The sequence below is a fragment of the Staurois parvus genome, unplaced genomic scaffold (genome assembly GCF_062004578.1).
Source record: "Staurois parvus isolate SC_StPar_1 unplaced genomic scaffold, SC_StPar_1.0 ptg000183l, whole genome shotgun sequence".
Classification (NCBI taxonomy): domain Eukaryota; kingdom Metazoa; phylum Chordata; class Amphibia; order Anura; family Ranidae; genus Staurois; species Staurois parvus.
Window position 1 is genome coordinate 10082501 of NW_028317979.1, and position 23968 is coordinate 10106468.

The 23968-nt window shown below is 43.1% G+C and overlaps 1 protein-coding gene across 4 annotated transcripts in view; it reads right to left on the bottom strand.

Annotated features, from left to right (window-relative positions):
• The window catches only part of FNBP1L (formin binding protein 1 like), a 215309-nt gene extending 203877 nt beyond the window's left edge, over positions 1-11432 (bottom strand). For 3 of the 4 annotated variants that reach the window (XM_089677304.1, XM_089677305.1, XM_089677303.1), the window contains exon 1: positions 11275-11432. In XM_089677304.1, the coding sequence (XP_089533430.1) occupies positions 11275-11298 (24 nt within the window). In that variant the 5' untranslated portion in view covers positions 11299-11432. The remainder of the gene's footprint in view (positions 1-11274) is intronic. The other variant, XM_089677306.1, reaches the window with a different exon arrangement.
• Positions 11433-23968: the final 12536 nt, after the last annotated feature.

Here is a 23968-nt window from a genome sequence, read left to right on the forward strand (position 1 = left end):
GCACAAAATGGCCTGGTCAGGAAGGGGGGGGGGGGTAAAACCTCAGGAGGGCAAGTGGTTAACACAATGTGCTTCCATAGATTTTTGTTTACAAAGCATGATAGAAAAAAAGAACACTTATTTAAATTTACATTGTTCAATTAAAAATTCCATATTGAATCACATGGGGGGAAAAGAGGTGTGACCCTCACCTCAGCCCTGGGTTACAAGTGATAAGAGGACCTTCCTCCTGATACAAAATGGGCTAATCAAGATGAACTGGTTTCCAAGTGTCACAAAGCCATGTACCAACACTGGGGTCATCACGTTGTTGACAGCTAACCATGCATACTGCACAACATGATCATGCAAAGCTCATCGGACTTGGCCAAGAGAGACATCTGGCAGGGAGAGGGGCGTTTGGCCTTATACAAAATAACTATAGAAATCAATTTACTTGATGCTGCCGCTATCATAAACGAAGTCTGCCCACGAATAATGGTGACGGTTCCTTTGCTTATTTGTGTCAGTTCAGCTGGAGGTGCGATTCGTACATCTAGAAACTATTCAGCACAAAAGTCCATTGTAGGAACACTTAATCTGCTTCTCTGCACACTTCAGTTTCATAGCATGAGCTCTCAACCCAAAATGATACTGGCATATCTTAGGAACATCCAAATGCACAGTGTGTGCGCTCAGCTTTGGAACGCAGAGTTGCCATGGCAACTACAAAGTACCAAGACTGTCCTTCACATCCATGGAGGTTGAAAGTTGAAATATTTGTCACCGCTAGAACCCAGCTAAGCACATCTGTATTCTTCAACTTTACCGTTCACATGCTCGACAGTTTACATAACAATACTATGGAATGCAAAAACAAGAGTGCCATTATTTAAAAGCTATCAAACAATTATCTACGAAAAAATAAAACGAGGGACTCCAAGAAACACGAAGAACATCCAAGCATACTACAAATCTGCCTCCTGATTCACTTCACAAATATTCAGTGATCTCAGGCTGTAATCCACTACATCCTGTGCTGGTGTGACTCAAATTACATCCAGGGGGTTCTAGACTAGTAACCGGGTCATACAAGTCACGCTCCATCCTTGAGTTACTGCCAGCCCTGCACAGCAGAGAAATGCTTGGCTCTACATGGAGGGGTATGACAATACAACTCGTACTAAACAAAGGGCTATGTGTAAGGTGATCAGATGTTTATGAAATATACATGGCCTTTCTATGCACCTCTGCTAAAATAGAGAGCTTCAACAACTGCTCACCAAACTCATCACTGCAGTTCTACTATATATACACCAGCAGATCAAGAACATGATGGCTTGTATAGGAGCAGCAGTCTCCAGACTGCGGCCTGGGGGCCGGATGTGGCCCTTTGCTTAGCTTTATTGCTGTTTGTGCAGCCAACCATTCAGTTTTTTCCAATGCATCTGTGACCACGGATCAGACCAGTACCTGCATGTCTGTGGAGGGGTTATGCAGATTCGGCACTCACCTGGAGCGGATCTTTTGCGCTTTCATTTTCTACTCCCACTGGCTACAGTATGGGCCCTCTAAATTCTGAAGGACAGTATACTGGCCCTTTGCTTAGAAAGTTTGGAGACCCTTGGTATAGAGCAGTGGTGGGCAACCTTTTTTTTCAACTGAGCCAAATCTCGCCAAAACCACGATTTAAATTTATTTTGAGAGCCACATTTAAGACTGAAAATACATAGGATGGTACACTGTTTTTAGTTTCAATAAGTTTTTATAGTAATTCATCCCCCATATAGTAATTTATCCCCCCATATAGTAATTCATCCCCCATATAGTAATTCATCCCCCATATATTAATTCATCCCCCATATTAATTCATCCCCCATATTAATTCATCCCTCATATAGTAGTAGTAAGTAAGTAGTAAGCCAAGTCCCCCCTGTGTCAATTCACTTACCTTTGCTCCGCGCGTTCTTCTCGCCGTGTTCCCGCGCCGTTACGGTCTTCAGGGCGGACTGTTCGTCACGCTGCCCCGCCTACACACATCCTGACAGCCAATCACTGGCTATCAGGATGTGAGTGGCAGCGAGACTGGCCAATCATTGCATTTGAGCGCGCTGCCCTGACTGGTTTTTTTTTTGGAGCACGCTCCGCGGGCCGGATTAAAAGGTCCGCCGGGCCGTAGTTTGCCCATTGCTGGGCTAGCTGCAGAGTCCTGACTTTTGGGGCGGCCGCCCGAGAGGAGGGAGGGGAGCTGGCGCCCGGCACACAGAAGAGCCGCATTAAAGTGTGTAAAGAGCCGCATGTGGCTCGTGAGCCGCGGCTTGCCGACCACTGGTATAGAGCATTACAGCAAAATAAAACATGCTGCCAGAAAACCAAAGGACACTAAAGGAAATAAATTACCAATAATAAATTGGAACTCTGGGCAAACCATTAAACTGTTGGCCTTCGCATACACAATCCACTCCTCAAGGTATAAAATACTCACATGGTTAAAAGTAGATCAATTACATTTATTTAGTTTGGTAAAGCACTAAACAGAATTTTTAAATAAAAAATTTAATTTCACTTTTTAAATCTCCCCCCCCCCCCCCGTCATCTCTAAGCTCCTGACCCCCTGCATCTTCCAGTGATGACAGCACTCCATTTCTCAGGTGCTGAAACAGACATATGCGATCCACATCAGAAGCCCATGTGACAGAAGCACAATTGGGAGACAGACTCCTGTCACAGGATGCGCTTGATGGCAGGATCACCAAGTGTTTTTTTTAATGGAAGCTGCAACAAATCATAACGTAAATCCTTTTTTAGCATGTATTGTATGCAATCACATGACCACAAAGCTTCAGTCTTACTCCTGATCCAGATGGAATCTTCTCCCCTTCAAATGCTAGAGCAGTGGATGCCGGCAGGTGATTTTCCTGAACTGTGGAATTCCCCCAGATAGATTAGGTGGCCCGCTAACTTAAATGTTTACCCCTGCTCCTAAATCAGCTTCACAGTCCAAAGAATTGGTTTTGCTGACGCTACCAACCAATCGGCTTCTCATTCATACCTTCTAATCTGGCCCAGAAATGTGAATTTGAGAATCAGAGTGGTAATTATGGGATTCCATTCACAAATCAGAAATCTTGAGATCACCATGATGATGATGCCATATTCCTAGTCTGCCACATTCATGTCCTGCGCAGACAAAATTAATATATGCATGGAATAGGGTGGTTGATGATGACGGTCAGTCTCTTTCCTTATAATTAACCAAGGTACGAGTATCATCTTATACTCAACTTAGTCAATATGAGCAATGGGAAGAAACACACATAGCATTTTTTTCTTCTAATATAGAGCAGTACATCTGTGAATTCATGATATCATCAATGAAATGCAGCTCGCCAACATCAGCAGCACACATGCAGCCCCACGGAAGAGCACTGCCACCATCATGTTTCACTGTAGGCACCATGCATTTCTCTTTGTACTTCTCACCTTTGCATCATACAGTTTTGAAGCCATTAGTTCCAAAAACATTTATCTTGGTCTCATCACTCCAGAGTCCCAGTAGTCCTTTTCAGCATAGGCCTTTGGCAAATTCTAGGCGAGCTGTTTTGTGCATAGGCTTTAGGAGAGGCTTCCTTTGTGGACGACATCCATGCATGCCATTCCTCTGCAGTGTATGCCATATTGTGTCACAGGAAACAATCACCCCAGTTTGGGTAACTTTTTAGCTAACTAATGAAATTGCATGGCGATTTTCTTCAACCCTTCTCATCAGAAGACGCTCCTGTCGAGGTGTTAACTCCTGTGGATGGCCTGGACGTCTGTGAGATGGTTGCAGTTCCATCTTTGTTAATTTTTTGTATCACTTGTGCTACAGTATTCTGACTGATAAGTAAAGCTTTGCTGATCTTCTATCCTTCACCTTTGTGTAAAGAAAGGATTTTCTCTCAGGGCTTGACATTTCCATGTGGTGCCATTGCTGACTTTTGTCTAAAATTTAGCTTTGCTCCTACGACTTTCATTGGGGTGTATTCATTTTTGCAACATGGTTTTGAATGAATTTGTTAGGAAAAATACTGTGTGCAGATTCAAAATCTTGTTTGAAATCAATGGCCCACATTTCTGGGAGAATTTTGTAGTATAGTGTCCCATAGAAAATTTTGATTCTGAAAGGAAAGTAAAGGTTTTCTGACAAATCTGTTAGGGTGTACTCATTTATGCTGAGCACTGTACATTGGAGAAGCTATCTGGCCACTATAGGGGCCACAGTGAACTTTGCAAATTACTAAAACAGAGCTGACTAACTAATAAGATCAGAAAACTTTCTAGTAGCCAGAAAACTGCCCTCACAGCTTAACAGATACCAGACTTGCACTTTGCTACCGGGTAATAAAACCTTTTATTAAGGTATAAGTCACAAGTTGATCAGTTCCTTCTCAAAGTCTGATATACTCAGCAAAGCATGCACACTTACAGCTGCCCCTTCAGCAGCCAGACTGCTGAGGGGATACTTGCAAGGAGGAGGAGTAGAGAGAGCCGGCAGGGGACCCCCAAAGAATAGGCAAGGTTCCGCCATGTGCAATACCACCGCGCAAAGCAGGTAAGTATCATATCTTTTATTTTAATAAAAAATTGTATTTGAAATTAAAAAGAAACCCTTACAATCACTTTAAGCAATTATAAACCAGAAAAAAATTACAGAAAATGTATTGCAAAAAAAAACCCCAGTTTTTAGAGGATTTACAGTGAAGTCAGATTTAGGGAGTGCTTGCAGTAGGCGATTCATACAGTACCACAGCATGTTTCACTAAAGTGGCTGTTCTATGCCGTTCAATAAACCATACCCTGGCCCTCTTGAAGAGGTTGTCTGGGGCAGAGTTAATTTGGACTCAGGCAAGGTACAGCTCTGTGTGATCACCAACTGTGCTCAGGCATGGAACACTCATGGACCACTGAGTACTCATGGAGCATGGAAGCAGGGATCCCTGTAGTTGGCTGGCAGTGATGACATTAGCGTGCTTAGGACTGGCACAAAGTGAGCACAGGTCAGCTGGGGAGTGGGGACAATCATGGCAGGGAACAGTGCAGGGCAATCATGCCTAATACAAGCATGCCCTAAAATAGCACACTATGATAAGGCGCCATTTAAAAAAATATATAATAACTCGGAAAGCAGTTCTACTATTGGAAACATGTACACATGGTTGCACCCACTTCTGAAATCTCCTAAAATTACTAGTTTCCTGGCTGTCATGTCTTTTTAAGCTTTAAATCGCTGACCTAAGATACAAGGACTACTCTAAGTCTGTACACTGGCACCATAGATCTGGGTCACGGAGGTTAATGGGATAGTATGGCAGCTAGGTAATTGGCATTTTCAGGTCTACAACAGCATCCCACATAATTTGGTCATGGTTAGTATACTTTGTTTGGACCATGAACAGATACAATGACAGTCTTACAAATAAATACATTAGATTCAAAACATCTCTGTTCTGGTTTAGAATTTTTTAAAGCCTTACAATAGCATTAAAGTAAAACTAAATGGAAAACATTACTGAATAGGGTGCAGAGGGATTAGAACACTTGTCTGTGCTTCCATTAAGGAGATTCACCCTCTCCATTTGTCCTGTTTATCAGTATCGTTTAAAGCAAAAGTAAAAGAAAATCCCAAATATTGGGTTGTCCCCAGAAAAGAAAAAAAATTTCCAATGGTGACACTAGTTCTGATAACATAGGAGTCCCCAAGGAATTCCCTAATTTGCAGGGATTGCCTCTCACTTTGTTTGGCTATGAGACAGGAAGTGAAGGGAAATCTCTACAATAGGACACCGATGGCAAAATCAAAACTGACAGGGGCTATAGCCCTCCCATGCTCTATCCAAAATAAAAAAAAAAAGTTTGCATATAGTTTAAACTGGAGTGTAATCTGACACACTAATGAATGGAATATACTCAATATTTAGGTCATCTGACACAGCGTCGTTTTCCTTCTCAATACTTGTCACTGTATGATAATATATGAAAACACTAACAGATCAGATACAGAATCATCACATAGACTTTAAACAAAAGCAGACAGTGCGTATCCTGAAAAGACACTATCCAGCATTCTGGCCACAAGATGTTCTATCTGTAAACAATAAAAATCCCACACTGAGTGAGAACAGAATCATGTACTCCACATGGATCCAAACCTACAAAATATTCATCAGGCTTGGGGTAGCACCAGTGGGTGGCCTAAAAAATGATGGCTGAGCAAAATCAAAAACCAATCAAAATGACCACAACGTTCACTGGAATGAACAATAAATCTAGTGTCATCCGGCCATTCTGCACCCACAATCCTGCAAGGGAAGTCTACTGCGGTTTAGAGACTACCCATTAACCCTCTTATACCAGGTGTGTTACAGCTTGCTCGGAGCAGCTTCTATGATTTGCCCACTGTCAGACTACATGCTTACCCTTTTCATGACCTTCTTGAAACAAATAATGCGGGTACATATGAATGTTTGTCTTAAAATTGTACTAGCAAAAATAAAAATTAAAGACAAACTTAATTTTCTTTAAATTGTGTTGGGGAAGGGTTAGAGCCTCTGTCAGTTCTTTTGCTTCCTGTGCCAATAGCATTGGGTTTTGAGAGAAGAAGTGATAGGAAAACTCCCCAATGAAGTCACTTACACAGGTTTTTAATCCTCAACCGTTGTACAGTAAAATGCAGTTAAACATTTGGCTAGAATTGGGGGTTTAACAAACTTCACAGACTGACAATGATCATGGCAAAGATGTATGCTTAGTTTGGCTGAACCAGCAACCCTGGTATCAAATTTACCTTGAGGCAAACAAAATGATCTGCCAGAACCTATAGGGGTTGATTTAGGCTGGGTTCACACCATTCCAAAGTCGCGCAATTTCCAGTGTGACTTTCAACAACTTTACACTCTGGCATTCAAGGCGCATTAAAGTAGTGCAGGATACTTTTTAAAGGTGCTGCGAATTTACGCGGCATAGATCGGAATGGATGCCATTGAAATCAATGGGCTGCAACTTGTCATGCAACTTTATGTGTCCAAAGTCACATGGCAAATCGAACTAGTGTGAACAAAGCCTTACTAAAACTGAAGAGTGCAAAACCTGGTGCAGCTCTGCCTGGTAGCCAAATTCCAACTTCAGTTTTTTTGTGTTTTTTTTAATTGAACAAAACGACACAACAAGAAAGCAGATTGGCTACTATGCAGAACCGCACCAGATTTTGCACTCTCCAGTTTTAGTAAATCAACCCCATAGTTTGCACTGATCTTCAGAATGATCAACCATTGAGCATCTGCCTAAGTAGTAGTCTTCCCACAGCCGTACAAATGTTTACCTAATAGCAATCATCTGGCTCAATTGATGATCTTCTTACATCTATGAGTAAGAACGGTAATTAACCATAGACCAACCCACACGGTGTTCGCAGCCAAAGGAGCACACGGGTCTATGTCCACTGTGGACACCAACAGCACTTGCCTAGTAGGAGAGGGCTCCCCACATCTCATAATATGCCTGAGGTGTTTGCAATGGTCTGTACTTCTCATTGTTATCTGTCCATCACTTGTCTATGGATGTCCTCCCTACTTCCTGCTCTACACGCAAAAACTGCACACATAAATGATCCAAACATCCACACCTATATAATAGAAGTAGGCATATTTGGGTCCTCTAAGTTTGCGTGCAACAGCAAAACAAACTAAAATTATGCATTCTTTAATTACACATGCAAGCATTTCAGAGGTAAGCTAGGGGTGGATGAAAACACCCACCAGTTGTAAAAAAAAAAAAAAAAAAAAAAGTAGATCCTTCAGCACTTTGGTTAATTCCAGATCACAAGACCAAAAGCATCCCCTCTCAAATCAGTGTTCCATGGAATCTTAAGGTTCCTCAAAGGGCTGGTTTAGGTTCCTTGAGCAATGAGCAACTTCTGCCTCTCAGATATGTAACCACTGACAATGATCTTTTCAAACACCTGTAAGAGGGGATTATTCCCAATCACTCAAAATGTAAGGAGCATGCTTCGCAGTGATCACCTCACTAATGTACCTTGAGCTGTAAATATAGTAATTATTAACAAGTGTTCGCAGAGAACGCAAGATTATTTCAAGGTTTCCTCTATGTTAAAAGGTTGAGAAAGGCTGACCCAAAGTATCTTTGGTGTTGGCCTCAGAGCGGCCTTCATTCACATTCTTTAAAGACTCCATCAGCGTTAGTGCTTCAGTGCATTTGCTGCCATGACTTTCAAGCCATACAAGCCAGAACCAGGGAGTCACAGGATCTGCAGTTTACAGATTTACTCGTCTCTACTTGCAATCATAACTGCTTCAGGCAAGAGGGAAATATGAATTCAGAAGAAATCCAAAACGAGAAAATAATTTCCAATCCAGAATGAAAATGTCTGACTGACGCTGCTCTGCTCTGATACAAGAGATAGGTTCCACAGAAGCACAGAAAAGGGATATGAATGTGACTGTCAAAGAAAAAAAATAAATCTGACTTCTTCGGTTTAGTTGTTCTCTAAAGCCTGACCACTGAAAACATTGATGGTCAGTTTTAGCTTTGACATGGCGGCGATGCCAGACATGGGTTTTGTTCTAGCAAGTTCACAGCTGCTAGGCTTCCAGGCAAGAGGACCAGCTCCAAACCAGGCTCCCTGCAAGACTCGATCAGTGTTTTCCAGTAGTGTCCATGAGGCAGCAGTTAGCCGATTCCCGAATTTAATTTTACAAAGTAGGTTTAAACGTTATATCTCCACCTGTCAAAAAGAGCTAACAGATGAAAAAATGTCCTTAATATCGTCAAGACTTAAATCAGGACAAGGATCCACCTTCTAAAAAGTTTACCTCTACTGGTTAAGAGTGGAAATTGGAGGAATATAGAATAATAAATAAAACTTTCACAGCTGACTTGTGGCTAACTTTAAATCTTACAGGAGACAAAAATGTTACAGTAAACATTCACTATTATTCAATGAACAAGCGGTGTCTTGGATTCATTTCCTCCTTTTGTACAGGCATCCCAGCCCCTCACCATGTGTGTTCACCGACTATCTTTACTAGGACAGCCGTCATACATGCATAACCTAATATCTTTGGAGAATCTATGGCTCAGGGAAGATTTTGGATTCAACAGACATCTGACCTTACACTAATAAAAATAAATATTAAATGATCTTTAAGAAATCCTGACAATTTCTGTAGCATTGGGCAATAATTTCCACATCGGAGGGTACCCTCAGAGGATGTTCCTGACAGTTTTTACTGGCTCAGCTGAATTTTTCTGGCCACGAGAATGCTGTACTCAAAGGTGAGTGGCATCCTTGATGTTTCCTTGGTATAATGCCCATTTAATATGTGAGTGCATGCATATGTTTACATTGGTTAAACCTCTTACAGACATGCCTCCCCCCCAGTCACTAGCAGTAGGAAGCTTATGGTGTGCTGTCACTAATACACTCTCTACTTAGATTCTACAGAAACTTTGATGCCAAGGAGCTCAATACAAACAAGACTTGCCTACACAATGGCACACCTTAAGCCCCCGGTCACTCTGGTGCAAATTGTCATGCAATTTGACAGCTTAAAATCGAATGACAAGTCGCACCCTATTGTCTGTAATGGAAGCGGTCATATTGGTGACATTCCGACTCCGTTGGAGTCGCACCGATTTTGAAAGTACTTCATGCACTACTATTTGCAAGTTCAGGTGCGACTTGCATAGATATCGGTGCATGAAGTTGCACAGATGACTACCAAGTCGCACTGACATCTGACTTTGGAATCGTGAGAATTCAAGTGAAGTCGCATGATTTCAGAGTCGGATTTGGTGTGACTGAAGACTAATACACCACCCTGAGCAGTGTTGCCAACCACCAGCAGCATTGTTTTTTTTTTTTTATTTACAAAACATGGAAAATTTACTGAGAGAACACTTTTACTGGCAACCAGAAAAATGACATTCAAAACTAAAACAATGAATATTTAAAACACAATATGGAAACACTGGCAATACCCATAACAAGTAATTTGCCTGGTTTACACTTACAAAAGGTAAACACAGCATGACAAATTCTCAGCCCAATACAGACAGTTGTAAAAATCACTGATTTTTTTTTTCTTCTTACAAACTGTCCATAAATTTACTGACAGCAACCATGACACAAGCACAATGGGATAGGACATTTAAATGCCCCGAAAGTGACAGAAGCAGCCAGCATCTCAGCATCAGGACAAATGTATCACTGACAAGAGCAAGCCCATAGGAACGCCTTATATTTGGCACATGGAGGCCCTGACTGAGGGCGCATAATTAGGTATGGATCCCTTTTTAGGAGGAACACGCAGCCTTCCGGCTTCTTTTTCTTTAAAATCAAGCAATTCAGTACGGAATTAAACCTTATTCCACGACACAAGTCGGCTGGTTTTCCTCCAATAGCAACAAGGAGAGCGAAGCCAGGCACGCTACAAAGTGATTAGACGGCGGATTGTTTTGTTGTGTCACATTGCATTGTCTGCCCACCCAGAGTTACCGAGGGCAAAAAGAGAGAATGGGAGGCAAGGAAGGGACTGGGGGGGGGGGGGGTGGCGGGATCCACACCTCACCCAATATTCTTCTCATCACCCAATCTATCATATCAATAAAGAGAAAATGGGACTGTGCAATGAAAACAGTGTGTGTGTCCCTGGCCGAGGACAGGAAGAGAAGATGAAAGAAAGGGTGTGATCTGTCTGCTGAACAAAAGCTGCCCTTCACCTGGATGTGTGTGCACACCCCGACACCCATACACCACACAGGGACAAGGCGACACCAACCACACCACCATCCCACCACTGATCCCCATCATGCAACCACAGGGGGGGGCAATACACTGCCAGGGGGACAACATAGCATAATGATCAGCAGAGGGGAGGGGAGTGTGGACTGCCTGGGCTCCGAGGGTGTCACATAGAAGAACTATAGATCACAGATACAATACACCGACAGGGAGGGAGAAGTGCAGCACACATTCCAGTAGGTTGTAGACACACGAAGAGAACAATGAGGGGCTCCATTGTACTCGTCTCTCCAGGTACACAGCACACCTGTGAAGTCAGGGGGTGACCACACCTGAGAGGACAGCACAGACCCGGCCGACGGGGTCACCTCCCAGTCCCAGCCCTGACTTCACACTACTCCGGGACCTCCAATTCACCCCCCACCACTTCCCAGGAAACAATGGCTCCCCCCCCTCCCCGCTTCCCGGTCCATGTGAGGAGAGGCCACACTCACCCACAGCTCCGTGCCCCAGCTCATGGCGGCGGTGTCCGGCTAGGAGCGGAGACGGAAGACTATCAAGCTGAATGTATTGGAGCTCCTTCCTTGTGTGAGGAGTGAAGAGGAGGAGGGGAGAGAGAGAGAGAAAGAGAGGGAGGGAGGAGCTGGAAGAGGAGGGAGGGGAGCCTGGGATGGGCAGGAAGGGATGGGACGGGAGAAGGGGCGGGGACACGGGAGGTAGCAGAGTTACGGGCACATGGCAGGAGGAGGGCGGGGCGCTGGTCAGGCGGGTAGTGAGAAGAGGAGCTCTGAGGAGAAGAGGGATCAGGGGTATGCAGCGCCTTGTCTCCTCTCCACAGAGCACAACCCCTATTACTCATGCCAATGACACAGCTTGGAGCACATTGCTGTCCCTGTCCATGAGGTGTACAAGATTCTATTTTTAATCCTCATGCTGCTAGCATTAGTAAATGGATAGGGAAGTATTTCACGCTTTATTTCTGGAGGAAAAGAGATGTATTCTCCAAACATGGAAAGGTGTCTTCACAGTAAGAGCTGTGAAAATGTGGAATAGACTCCCTGAAGAGTTGGTTCTGGCCAGTTCAGTGGATTGCTTTAGCTACTTGCCGACCACAGATAGCCGAATGATGGCTTCACTGCTGTCAGCCAGTTCTGGGAGATCGTCATATGACGTCCTCCCAGGCGAGCACCTAGCGATCTCCATGATGGCTGTGTCCTAAGTACACAGCTGATCATGTGATATGGTAGAAGGCTAATCACAGTGGCCTTTTACTACGTGATCAGCCATGTCCAATGACACTGATCACCGGGAAATGCAATTGCCGGTTATCAGCTGCACTTTCCTCACACTGTCACAGCATGAGAACAGTACTGCCGAGAACCAGCAGTTGTCAGAGGAGGGATCGACACCAATCATCAGTGCACTGATGATCGGTGCCCTGCAGTGCCACACACAAGTGCCCAGCAGTGCCACCAGTGAGTGCCGACTATCAGTGCCAGCTCACCAGTGCCACCTATCAGTGCCCTGCAGTGCCACCAGTGAGTGCCGACTATCAGTGCCCATCATCAGTGCCCTGCAGTGCCACACACAAGTGCCCAGCTGTGCCACCAGTCAATGCCGACTATCAGCGCCCATCATCAGTGCCAGCTCATCAGTACCGCCTATCCGTGCTACCTCATCAGTGCAGCCTATCAGTACCCATCAGTGCTGCCTCATCAACGCACATCAGTGAAGGAGAAAAATTACCTGTTTGCAAAATTCTATAATAGAAAGAAATAAAAACTTTTTTTTTCAAACTTTTTGCTCTTTTTTTGTTTATAGCACAAAAAATAAAACACCCTGCGACGAGTAAATACCACCAAAAGAAAGCTCTATTTGTGTGAAAAAATGATAAAAATTTCATATGGGTACAGCGTTGCATGACTGCACAATTGTCATTCAAAGTGTGACAGCACTGAAAGCTGAAAATTGGCCTGGGCAGGAAGGAGGTATAAGTGCCCGGTAGGCAAGTGGTTAAAAAAGGCCAGGATTATTTCTTAGATACACAGAATATGACTGGATACTAACATTTATAGGTAAAGTTGATCCAGGGAATATCTGATTGCCTCTCGGGTTATGATATTTGCACAGCCATTTATGCTTGAGGTGATTGAAGCCGTATTCCACAGCCATTTATCAAATGCAAATTTTCATGGAAAAATACATTTAGCAACTAGGGGACCGCCATCAGTACATATACTGCTACAAGGCAGCCTCTGTAAGCAGGATCACGTATATAAACGTGATCCTGCATTTAGGGGTAGGGGGCCACGCACGAGACGCGCGACCACCCTACCCGTGGCACTGATCGCGGCCGCGGGTGTCAATCACCGGGTCCCTACCGGTGATTACCCTCCGGAGCCTGGCGATTGCCAGAAAACACTGACGGGGAGGAAGGCTTCATTGTGTTCAATGCAGATCTCCTCCTGTCAGTTTTCAGCACACCGTTCCGGATCGCTGCGCTCAGCCTTCCGGAACAGTGTGTAACAGAAAAGTACACACCCCTGCCCCCTAGTAAAACACATCCCTCACACAGTTAACCCTTTGATTGCCTCCAAATGTTAACCCCTTCCTCCCCAATGCCATTAGTACAGTGTCAGTGTTTTTTTGTGCACTGATAACTGTATTGGTGTCACTGGGGATGTCAGTGACCCTAAGTCAGTTCCCTCCGTGTCAGAATGTTCGCCGCAGTCCCGCCATAAGTCGTTGATCACCACTATTATTAGTATACAGAAAAAAAAAATCAGGTTTCTATACCATCTGTAAACGCTATAACTTTCACGTAAACCAATTAATTTACATCTATTGGGATTTTTTTTTTCAGCAAAGACATGTCGCAGAATACATTTTGGCCAACATTTATGACGAAATGTAATTTTTAAATTTTTGTACTGGACATGTTTTAAAGCAAAAAGTCCAAAATATTGTTTCTCAAAATTGTTGGACTTTTTTTTTTTTAAAACGCAAAAAATAAAAAATGCACAGGCGATCAAATACCACCGAAAGCAAGCTCAATTCGTGGGGAAAAAGGACGTAAATTTATTTTGGTGTCGTGGAAGGCAGCGGGGGAGGGGGGTCATCATTTCCCACTGCTTGTTAAAACAATCCTGCAGCTAATTAGCCACTAGTATTGCATTTAGATGAAAGTTGATCGCCGGCTGAAAAAAATTATACCAGGATGATGCCTGCAACTGTAGGCATCATCTTGGTATAACCATTCAAAGTGCAGTGATGTACCAGTACATCGCTAATCCTTGTTGGGTATATATGCTATGTTCTTTTTTTTTTGTATGCAGCCTGTGGGCTGAATGAAAAAAAGAAAAGAAATCTCTGCCAGAAAAAGTGTGTGGTATGCCCACCATTAGAATATACCGCCCTGCATCCTCTCACTTCTAATGGTGGGCACACATTAGGTCACACGGTGCCACATGCGCCAGTTCCAAGATTGTACAAATGTCTAAATAGTGGCATGCTTGAATAAAATTTGTCCACGTATAAGTGGTACCCCATATAGAAAAAGGATGACACCAAGTCCCACACTATCTTGCCACTACTCCCCATGTAGTCTGGGCATCCGGGGGGCTCCACGTGACTAACTTCTCCCTTGTAAATCCTAAACTTATATGTATAGCCTGTTGCCCTCTCACAGGTATTCTACATCTTGACATCAATATCTGGCACGCTTGCTGGGAAGAAATTGTTTGAATGCAAGGCGTCCAGAAAAATTAATGAAGGACTCATCAACGCAGATGTTTTGCTAGGGAGTATAGACACATTTTTGGGTAAGGTGATTTACGAGGGGCTGAATTTTGTGGAGCCTGTCAAATTCAGGGTCACCCCGAGGACGACAGAGTGTATCGTCATTGAAATGCATAAAACACATTATACTCTGATATCTATGCCTGGCCATGGCAGCAGAGAACATGGGCATATGATGAATCGGGTGCGTGGACCAATACAACCGCAATTAATTTTTTTTAGTAATGCCCATGTTGAGGGTTAGGCCCCAAAAAAAGTAAATTCAGAAACCGTAATGTGTTTCCATGTGAATGGTCTGGCAATGTTTGAATTTGGGCTGGCGGCAATAAATTGTTGTGCATATAAATTGCTTTGATCCACAATCAATGCATACAGATCTTCCATGAAAAACAGCTCCAAAAAATCAAGGGGAGTAGTTAAATTTGCTGTTTCCACCTGAATTCCGGGTTGGGCGGTGAATGGGGGAAGTATGGGTGCTGCAGAATTTGTGGGCTGCCAATCTGGACTTGCAAGCACATCCGGAAGGGCACTAGGGGCTCTATGGGCCTGTTTGCGAATTCTTGGTGGTTGCGGGACACTACATGTGCTCGCCATCGCACCAGCTTGTACTGCACTTATGGGACTCGCCACGTTACCAAGTGATACTGCAGTGCTGGTATGTGAAAGACCAGGATGTACTAGGCTGCTGGTGCTCGCCAGTTCACTAAAAGGTAGCGCGGCACTAGTACTGGCACTCTGCTGCATATGAGAGTCATCAAAATTTACCGGCAAGTGCTAACAGAGATCAGGCCTGATTCTGCGAACACTGCGGTTTTGTGTGCAATGTATCAGTGACCTACTGACACTTCACTTACTGGGGGAGAAGGGGGGGTAAGCGTAGGGGCTAAAGTGCTGGCAAGTGCCGGGGCTGATCCTGCTAACACTGCGTTTTTGGGGATGCTATACTAATGTGAATGGTGGTATAGTGCTGATCTGATCAAAGATATTGATCTGTTCAGACACTATACTAGCAATGGAGGTTTATTGTGTATGAGCATGTTTCTGGCAATCAAGGGGTAAATGTGATTACTGGTGTACTGACAGGCAATCTGCCGCTAGCTGGGAGGGGCGTGAAAACCACAGGAGCACGAATCACGTACAGTGGGGCAAAAAAGTTTTTAGTCAGCCACCAATTGTGAAAGTTCTCTCACTTAAAAAGATGAGAGAGGCCTGTAATTGGCATCATAGGTAGACCTCAACTATGAGAGACAAAATGAGAAAAAAAAATCCAGACAATCACATTGGCTGATTTGGAAAGAATTTATTTGCAAATTATGGTGGAAAATAAGTATTTAGTCACCTACAAACAAGCAAGATTTCTGGCTCTCACAGACCTGTACCTTCTTCTTTAAGAGGCTCCTCTGTCCTGCACTCATTACCTGTATCAATGGCACCTGTTTGAACTTGTTATCAGTATAAAAGACACCTGTCCACAACCTCAAACAGTCACACTCCAAACTCCACTATGGTGAAGTCCAAAGAGCTGTCAAAGGACACCAGAAACAAAATTGTAGACCTGCACCAGGCTGGGAAGACTGAATCTGCAATAGGCAAGCAGCTTGGTGTGAACAAATCAACTGTGGGAGCAATAATTAGAAAATGGAAGACATACAAGACCACTGATAATCTCCCTCGATCTGGGGCTCCACGCAAGATTTCACTTGTGGGGTCAAAATGATCACAAGAAGGGTGAGCAAAAATCCCAGCACCACACGGGGGACTTAGTGAATGACCTGCAGAGAGCTGGGACCAACGTAACAAAGGCAACCATCAGTAACACACTACGCCGCCAGGGACTCAGATCCTGCAGTGCCAGACGTGTCCCCCTGCTTAAGCCAGTACATGTCCGGGCCCGTCTGAAGTTTGCTAGAGAGCATTTGGATGATCCAGAAGAGGATTGGGAGAACGTCATATGGTCAGATGAAACCAAAATAGAACTGTTTGGTAGAAACACAACTCGTCGTGTTTGGAGGAAAGAGAATGCTGAGTTGCATACAAAGAACACCATACCTACTGTGAAGCATGGGGGTGGCAACATCATGCTTTGGGGCTGTTTCTCCGCAAAGGGACCAGGACGACTGATCCATGTACAGGACAGAATGAATGAGGCCATGTATCGTGAGATTTTGAGTGCAAACCTCTTTCCATCAGCAAGGGCATTGAAGATGAAACGTGGCTGGGTCTTCCAACATGACAATGATCCCAAACATACCGCCCGGGCAATGAAGGAGTGGCTTCGTAAAAAGCATTTCAAGGTCCTGGAGTGGCCTAGCCAGTCTCCAGATCTCAACGCATAGAAAACCTTTGGAGGGAGTTGAAAGTCCGTGTTGCCCAGCGACAGCCCCAAAACATCACTGCTCTAGAGGAGATCTGCATGGAGGAATGGGCCAACATACAAGCAACAGTGTGTGCCAACCTTGTGAAGACTTACAGGAAACGTTTGACCTCTGTCATTGCCAACAAAGGATATATAACAAAGTATTGAGATGAACTTTTGATATTGACCAAATACTTATTTTCCACCATAATTTGCAAATAAATTCTTTCCAAATCAGCCAATGTGATTGTCTGGATTTTTTTTCTCATTTTGTCTCTCATAGTTGAGGTCTACCTATGATGCCAATTACAGGCCTCTCTCATCTTTTTAAGTGGGAGAACTTGCACAATTTGTGGCTGACTAAATACTTTTTTGCCCCACTGTATATATACGTCATTTTGCATACTTCTGCTATAGGGCGGTCAGGAAGCGGTTACAGAAGCGGTTTGTGTTTCAGCGCTGAGTTACTTTAAATGACAATTGCGCAGTCATGCAATTCTGCCCCAAAATTACATTTACGTCCTTTTTTTCCCAAGAATTGAGCTTTCTTTCAGTGGTATTTGATTGCCAGTGCATTTTTTAATTTTTTGCGCTATAAAAAAAAAGACCGACAATTTTGAGAAAAAAACAATATTTTGGACTTTTTGCTATAAAACATGTACAGTAAAAAAATTTAAAAATCAAATTTCGGCATAAATTTAGGCCAAAATGTATTCTGCAACATGTCTTTGCTACAAAAAATGCCAATACGTGTAAACTAATTGGTTTACGTGAAAGTTATAGCGCCTACAAATGGTGGTATACTGGGATTTTGGTCACTCCAGAGAATACCTTTATCTATATTCCTCTCATACACATTCCTGGAAGTACGACTCATCAATGGAGGGTGCTGTAGCAACTACAAGCTGGGACTGGAAACAAGTATGGTCCAAAAAAGTTTTTATTGCAAAAAAGATCACATCACAAAAGAAAGTGCAACGTTTCGAAGCCATGAAGGACCCCTTCGCCCGGAATGTGATGTCACATGCCTGACAAAGGGGTCCTCTGCGGCTCCGAAACGTTTTTTTTTTTTTTGTGATATGATCTTTTTGCAATAAAAACCTTTTTTGGACCACATTGGAGATCCATGGTGTGCTGGTGAATATGTACCTTTACTCCTTAGAACACGTCTCCACTGCTCTAGAGTCCAGTGGTGGTGTGCTTTACACCACTGCATCCGACGCATTGCATTTGGTGATGTAAGGCTTGTATGCAGCTGCTCGGCCATGGAAACCCATTCCATGAAGCTCTTTACGCATTGTTGTAGTGCTAATCTGGTCTTTAGCTATTGATTCTGCAGACAGTTGGTGACTTCAGCATGCACTGACCCCGCTCTGTCATTTTACGTGGCCTACCACTTCGTGGCTGAGTTGCTGTTCCCAGTTGCTTCCACTTTGTTATAATACCACTAACAGTTGAGCGTGGAATATTTAATAGCAAGGAAATGTCACAGATGGACTTATTGCACAGGTGGCAAACTATTATGGTACCACGCTTGAATTCACTGAGCTCCTGAGAGCAACCCATTCTTTCACAAATGTTTGTAGAAGCAGTCTACATGCCTAGGTGCTTGATTTTATACACCTGTGGCCATAGAGGGGACTGGAACACCTGAATCCAATGATTTGGAGGGGTGTCCCAATAGTTTTGGCAATATAATATATATATATATATATATATATATATATATATAAAGTGGGAGAAATAATTATTTGATCCCCTGCAAATTTTGTATGTTTGCCCACTTACAAAGAAATGAAGAGTCTATAATTTTTATCATATATGTATTTTAAATGATAGAGACAGAATATCAACCAAAAATCCAGGAAAAAACACATGATACAAATGTTATAAATTGAGTTGCTGTTCAGTGAGTAAAAATTAGTATTTGATCCTCAAGCAAAACATGACTTAGTACTTGATGAAGAAACCCTTGCTGGCAATCACAGAGGTAAGACATTTCTTGTAGTTGGTTACCAGGTTTGCACACATCTCAGGAGGTATTTTGGCCCACTCTCCTTTACAGATCTTCTCTAAATCCTTGAAGTTTCTTGGCTATCACTTGGCAACTCAAAGTTTCAGCTCCCTCCATAAATGTTCTATAGGATTAAGGTCTGGAGACTGGCTAGGCCACTCCATTATCTATATGTGCTTCTTTTTGAGCCAATTCTTTGTAAGGCTACGTTCACACTAGCCTTGTGTGCAGGCGGCAGAGAGGCGTTTGGGAAGCGTTTTTACCGCTTCCCAAACGCCTCTGCCAATTCTGCACATTACAGCACATGGTGCTGTTCTAACGGGAGCGTTTGCGTCGCGTTGCGTCGCGGCAAAACGGACGCCTCTGGACGAGTCAGGAGGCTTTGAAGCCTCCTATTCTTGTCTATGGTGCCGCTCCGCAAACGCCCGGCCGGCGTTTGCGTTGCAGTTGCGACGCGGTTGCGGGGCGTTTGCGGAGCGGTAACACCACTCAAACTGCATTATAGGTGTTTGTGGGGCGTTATTAACGCTCGGCAAACGCCTAGCAACCACCGTTTGTGGAGCGTTTGCCGAGCGTTAAAAAACGCTTCGCAAACGCCGGACCAACGCTTGCCAAATGCTATAGGGGCGTTTGGCAAGCGTTGGCAAAACAGCCTAGTGTGAACGAGCCCTTACTGTGATGGTATATTTTGGGTCACTGTCATGCTGGAAGACCCAGCCACGACCCATTTTCAGTGTTCTGGCTGAGGGGAGAAGGTTCTCATCCAAGATTTTGCAATACATGGCCCCGTTCATTGGCCCCTCAATGCAGCAAAGTCAGCCTGTACCTTTAGCAGAGAAACAACCCCAAAAGCATAATGTTCCCACCTCTGTGCTTGACTGTAGGGATGGTGTGCTTAGGGTCATAGTCAGCAATTGTTTTTCCTCCAAACATTTAGATGTTGACTGGAAAATTTTCAGACAGGCCTGTACATGTGCCTTCTTGAGAGGGGGACCTTGCGGGCGCTGCAGGATTTCAATCCATGGTGGCGTATTGTGTTACCAATGGTTTGTTTGGTGACTGTGGTCCCAACTGCCTTGAGATCATTCACAAGCTCCTCCCGTGTAGTTCTGGGCTGATTTTTCACTTTTTTCATAATTATCCTTACCCCATGTAGCGAAAACTTGCATGGAGCTCCAGACCAAGGGTGATTGATGGTTATTTTGTATTTCTTCCATTTGCAAAAATCGCTCCAACAGTTGTCTTCTTCTCACCAAGCTTCTTGATGATGGTCTTCTAGCCCATTCCAGCCTTGTGCAGATCTGCAATCTTGTCCCTGATGTCCTTGGTTTTGCCCATGTTGGTGCCCAAGAAAGAGATTCTGTGGACAGGTATCTTTTTTACACATAACGAGTTGTCATTAGGAGCACCTTCTTAAGTTGACGGGACTAATCTGTGCACCACATGAGCACATAGCCAGTTTGTGGGAGCCAGAATTATTGTTGGTTGGTAAGGGATACAATACTTATTTTATTCACTGAACTGCAACTCAATTTATAACGTTTGTATCATTTTTTTTCTGGATTTTTGGTTGATATTCTGTCTCTATCATTTAAAATACAACTATGATAACAATTATAGACCCTTCATTTCTTTGTAAGTGGGCAAACTTACAAAAATTGGCAGGGGGATCAAATAATTATTTTCCTATATATACAGCATATAAAGACTGGTGACAGACATCATAGCTCCCAGCTGTCCCTGATTTCGAGGGACTGTCCCTCATTTAAAACAAAGCCCCTCTGGTCCTCCTTTCCCATCATTTGTTCCTCATTTGGGTCGGCTTTATATAGTTGTATATAAAATGCACCATTTACCTAATAAAATATTGCAGTTTACCGGTCCTTAGATGCGATGGCTGCATTCATTTTCTATTTTCAAGCGGTTTTTATTTTTACCTGATGAGTTTGTCTATAATAATCTTCCAGTTCCAGGATGACAATGCTCACTCACCCTTCTGTATCAGTACAAGAGAAACAAGATAGGCCTATCTCTTCCCCTTCTTCTATTCTTCATAAAATAGAGGGTGAATGGTTCTGTAGACCACAAAGATAGCTAAGAACAATGCCTATGAGAACAGTCAGCACAGGCAGAACGAAGTTATCAGTTCACAACAACACAATATCAATGGATATTTTTGAAATGATCAAACAGATACAGTATAACAATAAACATTCAATAAGCATATTTCATTGTAAAGCCTTGTACACACTGTAAGTTTTTTTTCGCTCAGCCCAGTGCTCTGTCAGCCATTGGCTGCCAGCACTGATCGGAAGCCAATCGGCAGACCTTTTTGTTTCATGCCCCTTCTGTCAGACCGGCTGCTGTACTCATGGGCCAAATGTTGGCCGCTTCCTGTTGAACTGCCCGATATTCACTTTAGGGACTTACGTACACTTTAAAGTGATATTATTGGGAGATTTGTTTTTGTTTAAAGCAGAACGTCAGTTTATTTTTTTTTACCATGATGTGCGGTTGTGCCCCAACTGCATGGAATGGCTGCTTGTTTTTTCTAGGGGTGAGGACTAAGCTCATAATCACCTGACCCGCCAATCCTACAGAAAACAATGCTCCCTCATGTCCAGCGGTAGACTGTCCCTGTCTGTGAAGAATGCATTGAGTGTGCTGACATCAGGAGCAGCCCATTTACAAGGCCGCTAGACCACGGGGGAAGCAGGAGCCAAAAGGAATGGTCTTGTGCGGGGAGGATTGGCGGGTCAGGTGAGTATATCTTTGATGTCCTCAACCCAGGAACAAAGCAAGCATTTGACCCATGCAGCGTTGGCACAGCCCCACTGCACGGGCCAAAACATTTTTTCCCAGATTTCTGCTTTAAAATTAACAAACATGTCATAGTTACTGCTCTGTGCAGTGGTTTTGCACAGTGCAGCCCTGATCCTCCTTTACTTGGGGCCCGTGCTGGTGCTCCTGGCCCCTCTCTGCTGACTAGTGCCCCCATAGAAAGCTGTTTGCTTGGTAAGTTTTTTTTCGGGGGGGGGGGGTTTACCTTCATGCATAGAACCACTTTAATCTTAGGTTCACAGAAGTGCTGTGGTTTTTTTTGTTCTATAGACGTGGTAGACTGGTTGGTAAACACAAATCCCAGCCAAAAATGCACCGAAAAATTAATGTACATGTGTTTTTCCATGCGCTTTTCATTCACTCCCATTGAAGTCTATGAGGCCAAAAACACACTATGCTGCACTAAAAGAAGTACCTGCATCCTGTTAAAAAATTGCACTGCACCATGTTGCATTGATGTAAACATGTGATTTCCAATGTAGTGCACTGCAGCGCAATGGCAGACGCAGGAGAAATCACACGGGCCTAATTTAGTCATTGAGATACAAAAATCTAAAAAGACACAACTGTTCATATAAATTCCACACAATGCGGAAATGACCATATATCTCTTATTACATTACATGGTTTAGGTATTTTCATACATTAAAAGCTATAAAACAAAAAGAAATTCTGCGCTAAAAATTTGAATCACAGAGAAGATAGAGCAGCTAACATAAAATTGCTGGCAACAATAAAATTAATATCTGTACAAATTGTAGCACTTAATCTCTCATAACAACATATACATTATAAATGAAAGAAAAGTCTTAAAGAGAAAACAGTCCTTAGACTTGTAATGAAATCTTCCATATAACACATGGGAAAAAGGGAGTGATGATTCGTCACAAAGGAAAATAAGAAATCCTCCACCAAAACCATAAAACCATACACAGCCTCTTACCAGAGGGTAAGACCACAGGTCATGCAGTCATATACAGCATTTATGGACAGTCAGATGGGCAAAATAAGCCAAATATCTTCTCCACCTGAAGGCACCTCCACGACTTACTCCAGAAATATAGTAACTCAAAATAATGATTTAAACAGCATAGGCATGGAAACATGGAACCATAGAGCTTCTCCACCAAAATTCAACTCTTCAGTTAGTAGTATGAAGATATACTTCATTGAACCATCTCAGGACAATAGGATGCATGCAAGAGAGAAATAAAAGCTCCTTAGAGCATAGTATTAAGGAAAAGCAAAATTTAATGAAAGATAAGCACTTAAAAACCAACAATGGTAAACGAATATGGGTTTCATATTGTTTCTAAATGGCCATGATACGTGGCATGATGATGTCAGAGGACGTAGCTCCACCCTACGCGTTTCATCATAAATAGTGTCGTCAGGGGCGTCTCATACATTATTAGGCCTCATGCAAACAGGCGTCTGTATAACCCCTCTGAACACCTTTTCTCCTAGCAGGAGAAATACTGCTAAAAAATTCAGTAAAACTGACGTATTGCACACTCGTTCATTTGAGCACGTCAACCATCTGAGCACTAATGGATTCCATTGTCCAGAATATTAATTTATTCTGCACATTGGAATGCATTACCACGCAAAAGCTAGATGCATCTAGCTTTTAGGCCATTTTTTTGCTCTTCAGCTCCTCTCCTGTATGTGCCTTTGGTGGATTTCTTATTTTTATCCTCTAAATGCTCATGGACACATAGGCTTACATAGAAGTGCTTTTATAGGCTGAAAAAAAAAAACGCCAAAAGACTGTAAAAACTTCATTTTTCAAGCCGAGTATGTATGAGGCCTTAGAGGTTGCAGAGTACCATTAGGCATTATTTTAGTTTATCACCACAAAAAGTAGTAAGGCCTCATGCACATGCTAACTTTCCAAATATGCTGGATTTTTTTCTGCCAGAAATTGGCAGAAAAAATGCCTCTAATGTTGCGTGTGTATGCTTGCAAAGTGTATTGCATTCAGTGTAGATGCATTCTACTAGACATTATATTAAATTATTCTGGCCACTGGAATGAATTTATGTGCATTTGTATTCGACACGTGATGCGCTCAAATGCACACATAAATGCCTGCATATTCATGAATACATTAAATAACCTGCAGCTGCATTCTTGGGCATAAAAAGAAAAAAAAACCCAGACGTCCTCAGCATTTTTT